Source organism: Littorina saxatilis, linkage group LG13 (assembly GCF_037325665.1).
Source record: "Littorina saxatilis isolate snail1 linkage group LG13, US_GU_Lsax_2.0, whole genome shotgun sequence".
Classification (NCBI taxonomy): Eukaryota; Metazoa; Mollusca; class Gastropoda; order Littorinimorpha; family Littorinidae; genus Littorina; species Littorina saxatilis.
In genome coordinates this window covers 5,307,672-5,326,185 of record NC_090257.1, presented here as the reverse complement: position 1 = coordinate 5,326,185, position 18,514 = coordinate 5,307,672, and the positions used below count along the sequence as shown (strand labels likewise).

The 18,514-nt window shown below is 43.2% G+C and overlaps 1 protein-coding gene across 1 annotated transcript in view; it reads left to right on the top strand.

Annotated features, from left to right (window-relative positions):
* Positions 1-18,514, top strand: part of LOC138945933 (uncharacterized) — a 50,699-nt gene that overhangs the window by 3,677 nt on the left and 28,508 nt on the right. The window contains exons 2-4 of the mRNA XM_070317458.1: positions 10,620-10,831; positions 11,469-11,629; positions 13,604-13,734. Coding sequence (XP_070173559.1) covers positions 10,675-10,831; positions 11,469-11,629; positions 13,604-13,734 — 449 coding nt within the window. The 5' untranslated portion in view covers positions 10,620-10,674. The remainder of the gene's footprint in view (positions 1-10,619; positions 10,832-11,468; positions 11,630-13,603; positions 13,735-18,514) is intronic.

Here is an 18,514-nt window from a genome sequence, read left to right as displayed (position 1 = left end):
AGAGCTGAATTGATAATAATATTATGATGGTGATCTGGAAGACTTCCTTACGATTCCACGTGGTTCTGGAGTGGAGTCGGTGGAAATCTTTGGCCAGTACAGGCGCACTTGGGCTCTCACACACACACGCACTGCATGTCGTTCCGAACGAAACTTCCGGTAGTGCCGAAGAGTAGGTGCTTGACCGATAATGCGGTATTTCAAGGACGTTGTTTGGACGGTTATATGTTTGTTTGTTTTTTGATTTAGTTTTTTTTTTATGGGGGGCGGCTTTAAATTTTATTTTATGATCATCATTTTTTGTTGATTTGCGCATCCAAAGTTTATATGGCACGAACTTGTTGAGGCACAAATTCCAAAACTGGATTATTGGTTTCGTTCAGCTACTACAAGTAGCTTCGTTATTAATTCAATAAAAACGGAAACCGGTGGGTTTTTTTTTGTTGAAATTATTAAAATGGCCTGCCAATAAAACCACATCGGTATAGATTTTAAACACGTGTCTGTTATTAGTTTAGATTTCAAATGTCAAAGACAACCCCCCCCCCCCCCCCCCGACCCCCTCTCTCTCTCACTCTCTCACTCTCTCTCTCTCTCTCTTCGATCCCGCATATATGAAATCCCGCATATCAGTACACAAACCACGAACAAACCATGCATATCTCTCTCATCATGAAGTTAAAATGTAAAATGTAGGTCAAAGGATAAGAGGATCACGTGCAAATCACGTGTAGGCACGTGCAAAATGCCTGTGGTCGCTTGGTGAAGCACTGCATGCAACCGATACGATTTGACCTTACTGCACTGACAGCTATGTCCATAGCAGGGCGCCACTAAAAGCAGTCTTCAAATCACGACGAAATCCTCAACCTTGCTTTACTAACAGCTGTCCATAGCAGAGCGCCACTGAAAACAGTCTTCACATCACGACGAAATCCTCAACCTTACTTTATAACAGCTCTGTCCATAGCAGAGCGCCACTGAAAAGTCTTCAAATCACGACGAAATCCTCAACCTTACTTTATAACAGCTCTGTCCATAGCAGAGCGCCACTGAAAAGTCTTCAAATCACGACGAAATCCTCAACCTTACTTTATGACAGCTCTGTCCATAGCAGAGCGCCACTGAAAACAGTCTTCAAATCACGACGAAATCCTCAACCTTACTTTATGACAGCTCTGTCCATAGCAGAGCGCCACTGAAAAGTCTTCAAATCACGACGAAATCCTCAACCTTACTTTAATAACAGCTCTGTCCATAGCAGAGCGCCACTGAAAAAAAGTCTTCAAATCACGACGAAATCCTCCACCTCGAGCTCGTCCTTGTTCCAGATCTGCAACGTACGTAGGTGCAGAACTAAAATGCTGGCACGAAAAAGGAGACATGTTTATTAGCTATGATGTCACATCCAACGGAATAAATTTACAAACGTACATTGTTTACGTTAAATACAATACAATACAATACAATACAATAACTTTATTAATCTCTAAAAGAGAAATTACATTGCTGAGCGTTTGTGTCCGTAATAATAACATACATAAAACATTCAAGATAAACATTTGTTCTTTGTCCTGAGAAAATATAGCACATGGGTTGAAGGTTCATCTTCTAGTCCAAACTTTTAAAGTCATCTTTTCAGACTTAATTGGTAATTTCTCGATCAAGATGTCATGCCTGAGATATACTCCTTAGGCCGTGAAGAGGGCAGGATAAGAGGCCTCGGCGTCAGGTTTAAGTTTGTATACGTGCACATCTCCCGGCAGAGACCGGTGTAACACGAGAAAATTACTCCCACGAGATTTTTACTCCGGAGTAAAAATTTCGTACGAAAATGTTACTCCCTTTACGAAAAAAAAACACTCCCCCATTACACGAGAAAATTACTCCCCACGACAGGTGAGTTCCGAGTAAACATTTCGTACAAAAATGTTACTCCCCAGACGAATAAAAAACGAATAAATTACTTCACCCTAACACGAGCAATTTAACTTCCCATGTCAGGTGTACGAAATTTATACTCCCTTGTCCACTGTTAGTCTTGGTGGTGGAAGGGGTGGAGGGAGGGTAGCGCGACATTCGTTTGCGCGAGATCACATTATTGGCATTATCCCTTCGCCCGCATCCCATTTTTGCGTACGAGATTTTTACTGGAAGTAAAAAAAAAAATGGGGAGTAAAAATTTCGTGGAGGGATTAATATTTTTGTGCCTTGGGGAGTTCTTTTCTCGTACGAAAAATTTACTCGGAGTAAGAATTTCGTACGAAATTTTTACTCCGGAGTAAATTTTTCGTGGAGTAAACATGTCGTGTTACACCGGGCAAAATCTAGGACTGTCTTTTTCATTGAGAAGACAAACGAACAAAACTCCTCGAAATCATATACATTTGTGAGAAGTTTCATGGAACGCTTGCATCAGTAGGTATGGCATAACACGAGGATGTAAAACTAAACAAATCATCTGTTCTGGAGAGACAATTTGACTTTCTCCTCATATGTAAAAGTTGCGAAGTTGTGCCTATCTCCATTCATTAATTGGTACCTTACGATATTGTCAGGTCCATTTTGGGGGTACTCTGGTTTGAGTGGTGGTCACGTGACCCCTGTACAAGAAATCGTTGATCCAAAAGGTGTGCCAGATAGGGTTGATAGTGGTCTGACCTGGGGAGGGAGGGGGGGGGGAGGGTTCGTGCGAATCAGACGAATCTGGGGAATCAACTGTACCTTAATCTAGGCGCACCTGGGACAAGTAAATCTATTTGATTAAATCAAGGTGAGTTAATGCGCTTCAGAGCGCCGCTTGTTTCCGCTGCTGAAGATGAAAGGTAGTACAGAAGGGCCACCTATCGGGAGAACGGATACCGCCCTCTATGACGCGGTAGGCTAGTAATCCCATCAAGTACGCAAACAAGGGCAGTATCTCACGGGCAGTGACTCATCCACACTCCAACAAAGAGTGCTCTTTCTTTGCCTATTTTAAAAAATATGATTAAGACGATTTTGAAAAACTTTCTTTTGCAAAGGGAAGGCAGTCCTCGTGCGCGGTAGAACTATTTGCAACTCAGAATATAATGATATACATTTGGAAGCGATTTAAGGACCTTTTCCCCTCGCTATTTTACCTTCAAATAGCATAACAAGTTTGAATAAAATGACACCGGAATGAACGCTTTAGTCGTGGTACGAAAGTTGTAGCAATAATTCTTTTGCACAGTTTACATAGCTGCTTTTCCCTGTTCTAGACTCTTTCACACTAGACCAGGGAGGATGTTTGCATTCACAGGTTCAGTTTCAAAGTCTTTATTTCTTTATTTTCCAATAAAAGTCAATTCCAGCTTTACTGCCACATCGGACAGCTGCTTTTCCCTGTTCTAGGCTCTTCCACACTAGACTAGGGAGGGTGTTTGCATTCACAGGTTCAGTTTCAAAGTTTGCATTTATTTATTTTCCAATAAAAGTCAATTCCAGTTTTACTGCAACATCGGTTATTGCCCTCGCAGTAAAAAATAAATAAAAATTTAAGTTCAAAATGCACATTTCCAACTGTCATTGTCCTGTTCATAGCTTCTTTAAAACCAGGCCAGGGTGTACTGTTTCCTTCATTCTTGCCAGATGCGCAATTAGGTCGCGGAGCACACTGACTTGACATATTTCGCAGTAACTTCCTCCTGCATCAGAAAACTTTGAAACCCCTAATGCGTTATCCATCCTGACGAGTGAAAAAATCTTCAAGCCATCTGCACCAGTTCTTCCATCGATTCAATCAAGCTTGTTCCATCCCTCCGCCCCGCCCCCCCCCCCCCCCACACACACACACACACACACACACGCACACACTCCCTACTACCTCTCTCTGTGTGCTTCTCTCCCCTTCTTCTTCTACCCAGATTCAAGCTGCTTTGTTGTGCCCGCCCGGTGCCAGAGTGATAATGGTGATGTCAGAGAGGGATAATGGTGATGTCAGAGAGGGATAATGGTGATGTCAGAGAGGGATAATGGTGATGTCAGAGAGGGATAATGGTGATGTCAGAGAGGGATAATGGTGATGTCAGAGAGGGATAATGGTGATGTCAGAGAGGGATAATGGTGATGTCAGAGACTGGGATAATGCTGATGTCAGAGAGGGATAATGCTGATGTCAGAGAGGGATAATGCTGATGTCAGAGTGATAAGTGTGGTGCTAGAGTGTGCCCGCGTGTGAATCATGATGCCGGAATGTACCAGAGTGTAAATAGCGGTGCCAGAGTGTGTATAGCAATGGCAGAGTGAGAATGGTAGTGCCAGAGTGTGAATGAAGATGCCGGAATGTACCCGAGTGTAAATGGTAGTGCCAGAGTATGAATGAAGATGCCGGAATGTACCAGAGTGTGAATAGTGGTGCCAGAGTGTGTATAGCAATGTCAGAGTGAGAATGGTAGTGCTAGAGTGTGAATGAAGATGCCGGAATGTACCCGAGTGTGAATGGTAGTGCCAGAGTGTGAATGAAGATGCCGGAATGTACCCGAGTGTGAGTGGTAGTGCCAGAGTGTGAATGAAGATGCCGGAATGTACCAGAGTGTGAATAGTGGTGCCAGAGTGTGTATAGCAATGTCAGAGTGAGAATGGTAGTGCCAGAGTGTGAATGAAGATGCGGGAATGTACCGCCGAGTGTGAATGGTAGTGCCAGAGTGTGAATGAAGATGCCGGAATGTACCCGAGTGTGAATGGTAGTGCCAGAGTGTGAATGAAGATGCCGGAATGTACCAGAGTGTGAATAGTGGTGCCAGAGTGTGTATAGCAATGTCAGAGTGTGAATGGTATTGCCAGAGTGTGAATGAAGATGCCGAATGTACCCGAGTGTGAATGGTAGTGCCAGAGTGTGAATGAAGATGCCGGAATGTACCAGAGTGTGAATGGTAGTGCCAGAGTGTGAATGAAGATGCGGGAATGTACCAGAGTGTGAATAGTGGTGCCAGAGTGTGTATAGCAATGTCAGAGTGAGAATGGTAGTGCCAGATTGTGCAAGAGTTGGAATAGTGATGCCAGAGTGTGAATGGTGGTGCCAGAGTGTGAATGGTGGTGCCAGAGTGTGACTAGTGATGCCAGAGTGTGAATGGTGGTGCCAGAGTGTGAATGGTGGTGCCAGAGTGTGAATGGTGGTGCCAGAGTGTGAATGCACGGTGAGAATGCCTGAATGGGGATTCTGGACTTGTGCCAAATTGTGATTGGAGGTGCGAAAGTGTGAATGCAGATTACCCGATCGGCGACACAGTGTGAGATTGGTGGTGCCCGGTGAACACAGAGAAAGGAAGCAGTAATAAGGGTGCATGATTCTTATTATTTATAAAGTTCTTTAAAATTATTCATTTTAATTATTTTGTGCCAGGGAGCCAGTGTGAGTGAGAGTGGTGGTGAGTGTATGCTTGGCGTGCTGTGTGTGTGTGTGTGTGTGTGTGTGTGTGGGTGTGTGTGTGCCGCGTGTGTGTGTGTATGTGTGAGTGTGTGTGGTTGTGTGTGTGCGTGTGTGTGGTTGTGTGTGTGTGGTTGTGTGTGTGTGTGTGTGAGGGGGTGTGTGTGGGTGGGGGGTGTTTTGAGTGGGCTGCATGTTGTTGTTGTTTTTGTTTTTGGTGTGTGTGGGGTGTTTGTTTAGTGGGTGTTTTTTTTTTTTTTGGGGGGGGGGGTTGTTGGTTGTTGTTTTTTTGCTTGGGGGGGGGGGGGGGGGGGTCTTGGAAGATCAAAAGAGATCGCTTTGCAGCCAATGCTCTCAAACATCTTCCTTGCACATGAGCTGAAGCAAATGCATAGAAAATAAAAAAAACAGGCAGACAGAAAGACAGACAGACAAACAGACAGACATACAGAGAGGGACACACACACATAGCCAAAACAGAGGGGGGAGAGAGAGAGAGAGAGAGAGAGAGAGAGAGAGAGAGAGAGAGAGAGAGAGAGAGAGAGAGAGAGAGAGAGAGAGAGAGAGAGAGAAACAAAACTGAAGTTTGGAAAGGAGGGTTGCGGGTGGAGGGGGGGGGGGCTGATATGAAGAGTGCATACTTCTCGTTCAATACATGTGTTTTTGTCATCACATAATTCTGCGTCAGTGGCAGCGGTGAATGAGTGACTGCATATTACATCAACATGCAGGGCTCAAAGTCTCGTTCTGCCGCTTTGTGCACCAGTTTTTGGCCCTAAAGTTTGATATATATACCATTGCACGTGCAATTTGATGACGACATAAGGTTCGCTGGCTTTGGTTCACGCACTGTATAACCTTACCTAACGGGATCAGTGGTATGACGCAATCCTTGCAAGGTGTGAAGAGATTGTAAACAGAACTATTTATTGCTGGACGGCTGCTGCTGCTGACGCAATATTTATTGCTGGACGGCTGCTGCTGCTGACGCAATATTTATGAAACCGTGCAGTTGGGTAAGTAGCTGACGCAGGGCCGGATCTGGGGGGGGGGGGGGTCCTGGGGTTCCGGACCCCCCCCCCCCCCCCTGGCCATCCAATGTACCTCTCAGAGAGAAAAAAATGTGGACTTTGGACCTCTGCCTTCAGTTGGAACCCCCCCCCCCCCCCCCTCAAACGAACTTGGTCCGGCCCTGCTGACGTAGTATAAACATTCTTAGTCAGGCTTTTTACATGGGATAATAGCATCCTTCTAAATCACAAAAAAACTTTTGCCTGGATGCGCCTTATACAGAGTTGATGTATTTATTTATTGATCAGTTCTAACATGATTGTACTACTTGCTGAAGCAATATCAAACACTCAATGTATGCTTTTACACGGGTTAAAAGCATCCTTCTAAATCACACCCCAAAAAACTATTGCCTTACCTGTGTCCTGCATGTGCACAGTTCAATTTTCTTCCGTTTTTATTAATTTTTGTTAGTGTTTTTAGCTTTTTTCTTACTAGTTTCTTTCCAACCCGACACGGATCATTGGCATGACGCAATCATGATGAGTGTATGTACGTGTGCTGACCTGGTAAACATAAATATTTACAAAAGGACAGCCTAGGTCCGTTGGGCTTCTTGATGACGCAATATTTATGAAAGCGTGCAGCTGTGTTCAGCGTTGAACGTATGTGTTGTTACATCTATTGAACTTTTGTTCCATTCTGATAATCCTCGCTCCACGTCTATCGCCAGCTGTCTCTCTGACCGAACGCGCAAGTCCTACGCGAATCTACCAAAAGAAGAATACAGAGTGATCTCCCATATGTTGTTCACGAGCAGTGTTCGCGAGACAAAAATTATTGCAGATTGGCCGACTTCGACAGTGATCTCCGTTCTGTTCTTCACAGTTATGATAAAGACATCGTTCACTTCTAAGGTCAAAATAAGTCGAAATTTTGGGACTGCTGCCGGAAGGAGACCGTAATATATGGTTGCATCACTGTCAAAAAAATCGTCTGCTCCAGCGAGGGCCCAAACGGTTGATTAATACGTGACACTTATGCCATATTATACGTTATTTGCGTGTTTGACCAAAATATGACATTTTACACAGATCGAGACAGTCATTGTTCTCCGAGACCGCGCTAGCGGTCGAGGTGAACAATGACTGTCGAGATCTGTGTAAAATGTCTTATTCCCCCCTCTGCTTCTTTACCTCTGTAAACTTGTAGAGCTAGTTATTTTTCGATAATGACCCAGCAACCAAACAAATAACGAGCCAGCAACAGCCTGAATCCTCGATAGTGCAATGGGTTGAGAAGCTGTTCTGTTTTGGTACTACTTTTGCGACTGAAAAGTTCCGAACGCTCTATACGTACGAAGTATACATCTCTGGAGCAAACAATACAAACATACCGCATTTAAATTAACAACTACAGGCCTGAACACATGAATCTCCATATAAAATCCATGAGTGTTGTTGTTTTCTGAATCTAGATCTGCTGTGCACAAACCGTTCATCACAAGCAAATTCCCAAGGCAAGTAACTCATACTCTAGCCGACAAGAGTAGTTCCCCTTCTTTTAACGCAGTTTCTTCGACAACACTGACTGCAATCCGACGGTCAGTTTTCAACAATATTTCATTTTATAAACAGATCACACGCAACCAAATGCACACATCTCATCAATTTAAACAACATAAAGCGGTTTCATACACTATTTTCCCCAGAAAACTGAACTTCATACAGTAATTAACGTTGGAACACGGGTGCAAAAGTTCGTCTGCTAGTCCCATTTGACGAAAAAACATTATCCTAAGCGATACTAAAACATAAACAGAACACACAATATCTGCCTTTACCCCCACAGCAGAATAACAGCATATCTGTGTACTTGATTTTAGTCTAAAACAGGGAAACTGACAAGAAGTGTTAACAGAATGGAATGATTTGCACGGAACTATACAACCGCGCATTAATCGATCGCCTGCGCAGGTTGACTGGTTGAGTGATTCGGATTCGATCAAACTTTCGCACAAAACTCCTGTTTTCTTTGAATAACTGAAGAAAGGAGGAATAAAGCGGTTACACACCTCGTCTCAGTGATTATTAAAAATAATGGTCTCAGTTCGCGGTCATGAAAAAGCTCGCTGAAGCTCGCATTTTTCATGATCCGCTAACTTCGACCATTATTTTTAATAATCACTGAGACTCGGCATGTAACCTCTACATATTTTGGTCAAACACGCAAATAACATTTATGTATCGATCGAATTCCTTTCAGGTACTTATGACTTTCTTGTTGTTTTGACGATTGAACGAGCACACACACACATGCATGCAATCCTTTGTTGTTGTTTTGACATTGAACAGCACACACACATGCAATCAAACACATGACGTTTTTTTTTTTGAGTTCCTTTGAAGTTTCGGTCAACCTGAAAAGCCAAATTATAAAGTTTTGTCGGCCTCTGACGTCACATGACTCAAAGAAGGGAAATCCAATCTCCAATCGATACATTCAGAGTTGTTTGCACAGTAAATACATCCGCGAAAAATAGCTCGCTTGAAACTGTCTAAAATAAAAATTCTTCTGTAATTTAAAAATTACAAAACACCATGAAAAATCATTATCGACGATCGCGAATCTGCTTACATCCATAACACATTACAAAAAGCTCTAAATATGTTTTAAAAAAATCGGTTTCCTTGCCAGACAAGGAAACTCAAGGCATCCTGTCAGGGAGAGAATGAGCTGAACTCATTTTGACCTGAGGTCAGGATGCTTCTGTTCGTGATAGTCTGTGCGTCTCTGTTGCTGGGGCTGGGTAGTGTTGCTGGGGCTGGATAGTGTTGCGTAGGTGACTGGCTTGTAAGTGTTGATAATCGAGGTTTTGTTTGTTTGTTTGCTTAACGCCCAGCCGACCACGAAGGGCCATATCAGGGCGGTGCTGCTTTGACATATAACGTGCGCCACACACAAGACAGAAGTCGCAGCACAGGCTTCATGTCTCACCCAGTCACATTATTCTGACACCGGACCAACCAGTCCTAGCACTAACCCCATAATGCCAGACGCCAGGTGGAGCAGCCACTAGATTGCCAATTTTAAAGTCTCAGGTATGACCCGGCCGGGGTTCGAACCCACGACCTCCCGATCACGGGGCGGACGCCTTACCACTAGGCCAACCGTGCCGGTCTTGTTTCGAGGTACAGTCGAACGTGTCTATAAAGACCACGTGAGGGTCGTTATGAAAAAATATGTTATATTTCAACCACAACAAAACGCCGAGGGTCCTTTCGTGTGGTCGCTGTTGGCAGGTGGTCGTTATTGAAAGTTAGTTGCAGGCCATCTTGTAAATCACCAACTGATCCGTTGAGACTTGTACGAGGGATCAGAGGATCCTTCCACCTGGACACATACCAATAATCAACAGCCTCATTACTCTCTGAGTACAGTGGGGATTTTGTTTGTTTGTTTGTTTGTGTGCTGAATTCCTGGCTCCAAAGTGCCACATTGCAGGAGCAACTCTGGGGCACCAAAGACTCCCTGATCCTGACCTCCAGCTTTATTCAAGCTACAAAACTTGAAGTCTGACCTGAGGCCAAAAATCCTGGAACGCCGAATAAGAAGAAGAAGAAGCTGAATTGATTTCATAAACACCACCTTTGTCAATCTAGGAAAATAATTCATCATACATTCCCACTCTGAATAGAACGTTCAGTGGCGCCCTGCTGTGGACAGAGCTCTTAGTGCAGTAACTGAGGTCAAATCGTACCGGCTGCATGCGGTGCTTCACTGACCAAGCGACCACAGGCCTTTTGCACGTGCCCACACGTGATTTGCACGTGATCCTCTTATCCTTTGACCTACATTTTACATTTTAACCCCTTCACTGCCACAGTATAACAGCATTATCCGAACGGTCTAAGGGAAAGAACTGTGTTTAGAACCCCTACAAGTACTTGGACAGTGGTTACCTCCCATTTAGTTTTCAGAAATGTCCTGAAATGTTGTTGACACAAATCCCACGTATGAGATACGGTTATGGGCGTAGGACAAACCGAAAATGACCACGTATTACATACGGGGTGGGCAGTGAAGGGGTTAACCTCATGATGCTCTTAACCCCTTCAAAACCACGGACAGATCTGTTATCTTGTGTCTGATGATGTTCTACGGGAAGCTCGAAGAAAATTAATGTGATTTAAGTTCAATTATAGCCTTTATATTTCAGATAGGACCACCAAGCTTAACTGACGTCAAGGATCTCCACAACCTTCCACTACACAATGTGTAAGCAGTGGGGGAGGGGGGCGTACTGCTGTCGCCATAGCAACAATGCAGCGTCCTGGACCGCCGTGTGCAAATGGCGGCCACCCTTCTACGCCATGACGTGGACACTGCACTGTTTCCTCATCACCATTCTAGTCATACAGGAGGTCACTGGTAAGAAAACAATTCATTCGTGTTCTCAATGCTTCCGTTGGTTAAGTATTCTGTATCCACTGGTCTTTCTCATTTCCTTATTTCTTTTCTGCAAAGAGTACAAGCACTCTTCTCCAAGGTATTCCATGTCACATCCTGGTTTCCACGCTACAAGACTGAAGAGTGATGCTCCGTATTTTGAAATGCTTGTAATCTACTGAACGAGGACGAACAAAATGTTCAAGTATAAATGTCTAGAAGACTACAGGTGTACAAGAAGGAAAATACGATAAAATAAATAAAAATAAAAAGTAAAACGATTGTCAAAATATGAGGACACAAATGTATACTTTGTATTTGTTGAATGCCTGTATTATTATATAACTCGAGCATTAATGAGAAAAGAACAACACACACACACACACACACACACACACACACACACACACACACACACGCGCGCGCACGCACGCACGCACGCACGCACGCACACACACCCACACACACACACACACACACACACACACACACACACACACACACACACACACACACACACACACACATACATACACATTCAAAACATTCAAAGGACTGAGAATACGTGTCACAAAATAATACCCAGCTGTGGAGATTAACCAAAATTTTGATTCTGCAGAATGTGTTGCCGGGACTGCCCACATCAACCTGAACAACCTGGAGAGGGACTTTTTCTTCTGGCGCCTCGAGGATCGACCAGAGTTCGCCTCGGAAGTAGGAATATACCGCTTCAACGACCGCCTGGAGCACTTCTCTCTCCACATGTTCGACCACAGACTGGTCGGTGTTTTTTTTTTTGTTTTTTTACTTCACCATTAGATCTAGCTTGACTACAGACTGGTCGGTGTTCTCTTCTTGTTCGTTTGACTTTACTATTAGATCTAGCTTGACTACAGACTGGTCTGTGTTTACTTCTTGTTCTTTTGACTTCACCATTAGATCTAGCTTGACTACAGACTGGTCGGTGTTCTCTTCTTGTTCTTTTGACTTTACTATAAGATCTAGCTTGACTACAGACTGGTCTGTGTTTACTTCTTGTTCTTTTGACTTCACCATTAGATCTAGCTTGACTACAGACTGTTCGGTGTTCTCTTCTTGTTCTTTTGACTTCACTATTAGATCTAGCTTGGTTACAGACTGGTCGGTGTTCTCTTCTTGTTCTTTTGACTTCACTATTAGATCTAGCTTGGTTACAGACTGGTCGGTGTTTTTTCTTGTTCTTTTGACTTCACCATTATATCTAGCTTGACTACAGACTGGTCGGCGTTTTCTTCTTGTTCTTTTGACTTCACTATTAGATCTAGCTTGACTACAGACTGGTCGGCGTTTTCTTCTTGTTCTTTTGACTTCATTATTAGATCTAGCTTGACTACAGACTGGTCGGCGTTTTCTTCTTGTTCTTTTGACTTCATTATTAGATCTAGCTTGACTACAGACTGGTCGGTGTTCTCTTCTTGTTCTTTTGACTTTACTATTAGATCTAGCTTGGTTACAGACTGGTCGGTGTTTTTTTCTTGTTCTCTTGACTTCACTATTAGATCTAGCTTGACTACAGACTGGTCGGCGTTTTCTTCTTGTTCTTTTGACTTCATTATTAGATCTAGCTTGACTACAGACTGGTCGGTGTTCTCTTCTTGTTCTTTTGACTTTACTATTAGATCTAGCTTGGTTACAGACTGGTCGGTGTTTTTTTCTTGTTCTCTTGACTTTACTATTAGATCTAGCTTGACTACAGACTGGTCGGTGTTCTCTTCTTGTTCTTTTGACTTCACCATTATATCTAGCTTGACTACAGACTGGTCGGTGTTCTCTTCTTGTTCTTTTGACTTCACCATTATATCTAGCTTGACTACAGACTGGTCGGCGTTTTCTTCTTGTTCTTTTGACTTCACCATTATATCTAGCTTGACTACAGACTGGTCGGTGTTCTCTTCTTGTTCTTTTGACTTTACTATTAGATCTAGCTTGACTACAGACTGGTCGGCGTTTTCTTCTTGTTCTTTTGACTTCATTATTAGATCTAGCTTGACTACAGACTGGTCGGTGTTCTCTTCTTGTTCTTTTGACTTTACTATTAGATCTAGCTTGACTACAGACTGGTCGGCGTTTTCTTCTTGTTCTTTTGACTTTACTATTAGATCTAGCTTGACTACAGACTGGTCGGTGTTCTCTTCTTGTTCTTTTGACTTTACTATTAGATCTAGCTTGACTACAGACTGGTCGGTGTTCTCTTCTTGTTCTTTTGACTTCATTATTAGATCTAGCTTGACTACAGACTGGTCGGCGTTTTCTTCTTGTTCTTTTGACTTCACCATTAGATCTAGCTTGACTACAGACTGGTCGGCGTTTTCTTCTTGTTCTTTTGACTTCGTTATTAGATCTAGCTTGACTACAGACTGGTCGGCGTTTTCTTCTTGTTCTTTTGACTTCATTATTAGATCTAGCTTGACTACAGACTGGTCGGTGTTTTTTTTTTTTTTGTTCTTTTATCTTCACTTTTAGATCTAGCTTGACTACAGACTGGTCGGTGTTTTCTTCTTCGTCTTTTATCTTCACTATTAGATTTAGCTGTGGACTACACAGTCCGAATGATGTGGGTCGTGTACGACCCAATAGGATTCAATCCGTCGCGATATAACCTTGAACGGTTGAAAACGACGTTAAACACCAAATAAAGAAAGAAAGAAAGAATATGATTCAATGTTGACTGAACAACTAAGTTATTTTTTTTTACTTTACTCATGTCCTCTTCAGGAAACAGCAGAGGTCTACCTGGACGAACTGAACGCCATTCCCATGGCCCAGCTGTCGACCAAAGACAAGGTGAACCACGCCATCCTCAGTGACATGCTGCAGACATACATAGAGGGATACGAGTGGAGAGAGTAAGTTGTTACCTTGAGTCTGTATGGGGGGGGGGGGAGATGTGTGTGGGTGTGTGTGTTCATGTGTGTGTGTGTTCATGTGTGTGTGTTCATGTGTGTGTTTATGTGTGTGTGTTTGTATGTGTGTGTGTGTGTGTGTGTGTGTGTGTGTGTGTGTGTGTGTGTGTGTGTTCATGTGTGTGTATGTGTTGGTATGTGTTGGTATGTGTGTGTGTGTGTGTGTGCGCGCCTGTCTGTCAGTGCATCTGTCTCTCTGGCTGGCTGGCTGGCTGGCTGGCTGTTTAAGACTGGTTCCCATGAGCCCATTCAGAGCCTGCTTGTCTTGAATATTTGTGACTTGTTTGAGATTAGATAACATTGCAAGTTATTTAAATTGGATATGTAGTTTCTTCTTCTTCTTCGGTTCTTACTATTGGCGTTTTACCCCACCATTTAGGCAGTCATACTACGTGTTTGGGAGGCATATGCAGTTTAATATTGTTGTTTCTTTTTTTTGGCTCTGTCTTGACCTTTTCATTCACTTTTAATACATGTAAATTTATATGCACACATTCGGCAGATCTCGAGAGCCTATGTATAAGTCCTGGCACGATCCGGCTTTGCACGAAAATAAACTCTGTAACTTCTGCCTGCGCCACACTGACCGAGTTTACACGATGTCATACGAGAGGTTTTGGGTCAAACGGTGATTTGCATATTTTGCAGAATAGCGAGGCCGTCGAGGTCATGACCCAGATTGACCTTTATGTGACCCGGAGCCTGAATTATACGCAATTGCACAATGTCCTTAGTTATGCAGTTTGGACGTACTCGCGCTGTAGAACAGGTTTTTTGGTTTTTGCTTTTTTTATATAATATCATTGGACTGAGTTCTGACAGTTTCTTGCACTGTACAGGCTTCTTTCATCTTCCGCAAATTTCGAAATGTACAGTTTTGGGGACTGTAACAGAGAAGAGTTGACCTTATTCTTATCATGCATTATATTATTAAGGCCTAAAAAATCAGTTTCCTGTTCCCCGACCGACCATATTTTTGCTCCAGACCTAAGAAGTTGTTTTACCCTTAATCAAAAATGACAAAACTCGATTTGCTCGTACGTGTTCAAGCTAATACTGAAAAGCCTGGGTAAAGCAATAAGAAATATACCTTTTCATTAAACATTAATCCCAACAAAAAGATAATTATGCCGACTGAGCGACCTTCTTTTCTACTTTTCTCACTTTTTCAAAAATGTGTTTAAAGAAAGAATTTGTTTAATAACTGGAAAACTGAGTGTGTGTGTGTGTGTGTGTGTGTGTGTGTGTGTGTGTGTGTGTGTGTGTGTGTGTGTGTGTGTGCGTGCGTGCGTGCGTATGTGCGTGCGCGCACGTGAGTCCGTGTGTGTGTGACTGTGCCTGTGGTTACGTGTATCCGTGCGTGTGTGCATTTTGGCATCAGCGTCAGATTTAAATCTGTTAACATTCTTTCCCCTATGATAATGAGCTGCGTCTCTTTTCAGTGCTGATTGGCATTCAAAAAAAAAAAAAAAAAAAAAAAAAGATGCAACCTATTTCTTTTCAACCTTGAACTACCGTGCTCACTTCCTGCTTGCTGTAAAACATACCACCGTTTCCCTGCAAATCATCTGGTTCATCACGATATATACGCGTGAAGATTTTTGTTGTCAGTTTTGGTTGGTTTGGTTCCACATAGCTTTCACTCTGGGTGCACGTGTCGTGTGCATTTAGAGCTCTAACATCACTGTGTTCCTCAAATCATCACAGATCCGTGCAGTTTTTTTTTTTTTTAGATAGGATAAAGCCCCCTTCCACTTGCACAAACACCAAGGTGAGATAAAATCACTCTACACTGGGACAAACACCTAGATGGGCTAAAAGCCCCCTTCCAAATTGCACACACACTAAGATGGGATAAAAGCCCCCTTCCAAATTGCACACACACTAAGATGGAATAAATGCCCCCTTCCAAATTGCACACACACCAAGATGGAATAAATGCCCCCTTCCAAATTGCACACACACCAAGATGGAATAAATGCCCCCTTCCAAATTGCACACACACCAAGCCAAGATGGGATAAAAGCCCCCTTCCAAATTGCACACACACCAAGATGGAATAAATGCCCCCTTCCAAATTTCACACACACCAAGATGGAATAAATGCCCTTTTCCAAATTGCGCACACACCAAGATGGGCTAAAAGCCCCCTTCCAAATTGCACAAACACACCAAGATGGGATAAATGCCCCCTTCCAAATTGCACACACACCAAGATGGGATAAAAGCCCCCTTCCAAATTGCACACACACCAAGCCAAGATGGGATAAAAGCCCCCTTCCAAATTGCACACACACCAAGATGGAATAAATGCCCCCTTCCAAATTTCACACACACCAAGATGGAATAAATGCCCTTTTCCAAATTGCGCACACACCAAGATGGGCTAAAAGCCCCCTTCCAAATTGCACAAACACACCAAGATGGGATAAATGCCCCCTTCCAAATTGCACACACCAAGATGGGATAAAAGCCCCCTTCCAAATTGCACACACACCAAGATGGAATAAAAGCCCCCTTCCAAATTGCACACACACCAAGATGGAATAAATGCCCCTTTCCAAATTGCACACACACCAAGATGGAATAAAAGCCCCCTTCTAAAGTGCACACACACCAAGCCAAGATGGGATAAAAGCCCCCTTCCAAATTGCACACACACACCAAGATGGAATAAAAGCCCCCTTCCAAAGTGCACACACACCAAGCCAAGATGGGATAAAAGCCCCCTTCCAAATTGCACACACACACCAAGATGGAATAAATGCCCCCTTCCAAATTGCACACACACAAAGATGGAATAAAATCACTCTTCACTGCGACAAACATCAAGATGGAATAAAAGCGCGCTTCCATTTGGCCACAGACCTAGAGGGGAAAAAGCTTCCTTTGCTGGGAAAGACACCAAGATGGAATAAAAGCGCTCTTCTACTTTGACAAAAACCAAGTGTGGATAAAAGCTCTCTTCTACTCTGACAAACACCAAGTGTGGATAAAAGCGCTCTTCTACTCTGACAAAAACCAAGTGTGGATAAAAGCTCTCTTCTACTCTGACAAACACCAAGTGTGGATAAAAGCGCTCTTCTACTCTGACAAAAGCAAGTGTGGATAAAAGCGCTCTTCTACTCTGACAAACACCAAGTGTGGATAAAAGCTCTCTTCTACTCTGACAAACACCAAGTGTGGATAAAAGCTCTCTTCTACTTTGACAAACACCAAGTGTGGATAAAAGCTCTCTTCTACTCTGACAAACACCAAGTGTGGATAAAAGCTCTCTTCTACTTTGACAAACACCAAGTGTGGATAAAAGCTCTCTTCTACTCTGACAAACACCAAGTGTGGATAAAAGCTCTCTTCTACTCTGACAAACACCAAGTGTGGATAAAAGCTCTCTTCTACTTTGACAAACACCAAGTGTGGATAAAAGCTCTCTTCTACTCTGACAAACACCAAGTGTGGATAAAAGCTCTCTTCTACTCTGACAAACACCAAGTGTGGATAAAAGCTCTCTTCTACTCTGACAAAAACCAAGTGTGGATAAAAGCTTTCTTCTACTCTGACAAACACCAAGTGTGGATAAAAGCTCTCTTCTACTTTGACAAACACCAAGTGTGGATAAAAGCTCTCTTCTACTTTGACAAACACCAAGTGTGGATAAAAGCTCTCTTCTACTCTGACAAACACCAAGTGTGGATAAAAGCTCTCTTCTACTCTGACAAACACCAAGTGTGGATAAAAGCTCTCTTCTACTCTGACAAACACCAAGTGTGGATAAAAGCGCCCCTCCGCTTGGTCAAACACCACTAATTCTGGCCGCTTAGTGCGCACAGAGTGTTTCGTACCTGGTACTTATGTCAACCTGCATAAGTAGTTTAGCACACACACACACACACACACACACACACACACACACACACACACACACACTCGTCTCTGCAAGAGGACGGATGTTTTTTTTATTTTAATTCAATTTCAAGGCCTCGACAAATCTTAACCAGAAGGGTACCGTAGTATCTTTAAAGCGACAAGCTCCGCTTCTGGCGCAGATAAGAAAGAGGTCGCTGTCTTTGTAAACCCTTTTAGCACCTGACTCTCGTTACCACACCAACTGCAACTGCACTTGAGGTGCGTTTCCTAACTCTCACAAATTCAGCGAGCCCATGTACGAGGTTTGCTTGATGAAAGAGAATCTCAGATCCACCCCCCCCCCCCCCCCCGTCCCCATTTCCCAGATTCTTAGAACTCATGCTAATGACTCTCTGAAACGCAACAAGTGCAACCGTTTCTTAATATATAACTCTCACAAATTCAGTGAGCCCATGCGGCATGCACGAGGTAAGCTTGATGAAAGTGAAGATCAGATTCCCCCCCCCCCCCCCCCCCCCCGCCCTATTTCCCAGATTTTTAGAACTCAGGCCAATAAACAATAACCCGATCCGCTGATTTAAATTTGTTTTAGATATTAACCGCGATAACCAAGAACGCATATTTGTATTTCAGTTGTCCTACGCCCTTTTATGAATGACAAAGATAACTTGATAGCTTACTTCAAAGGCCTTCAATCCTGAAGAAACATATTTGCGTAAGGAAGTACGCCGAAAAAAAAAGTTATTTCCTCTGTGTCACCAGCAACCTATACTTGGACGGGTTTAGCACAAAACGTGTTTTTAAGGTGTAAATTGTCACGTCCAAGATTTTTCCATATTCTTTAATTGTGATTTCG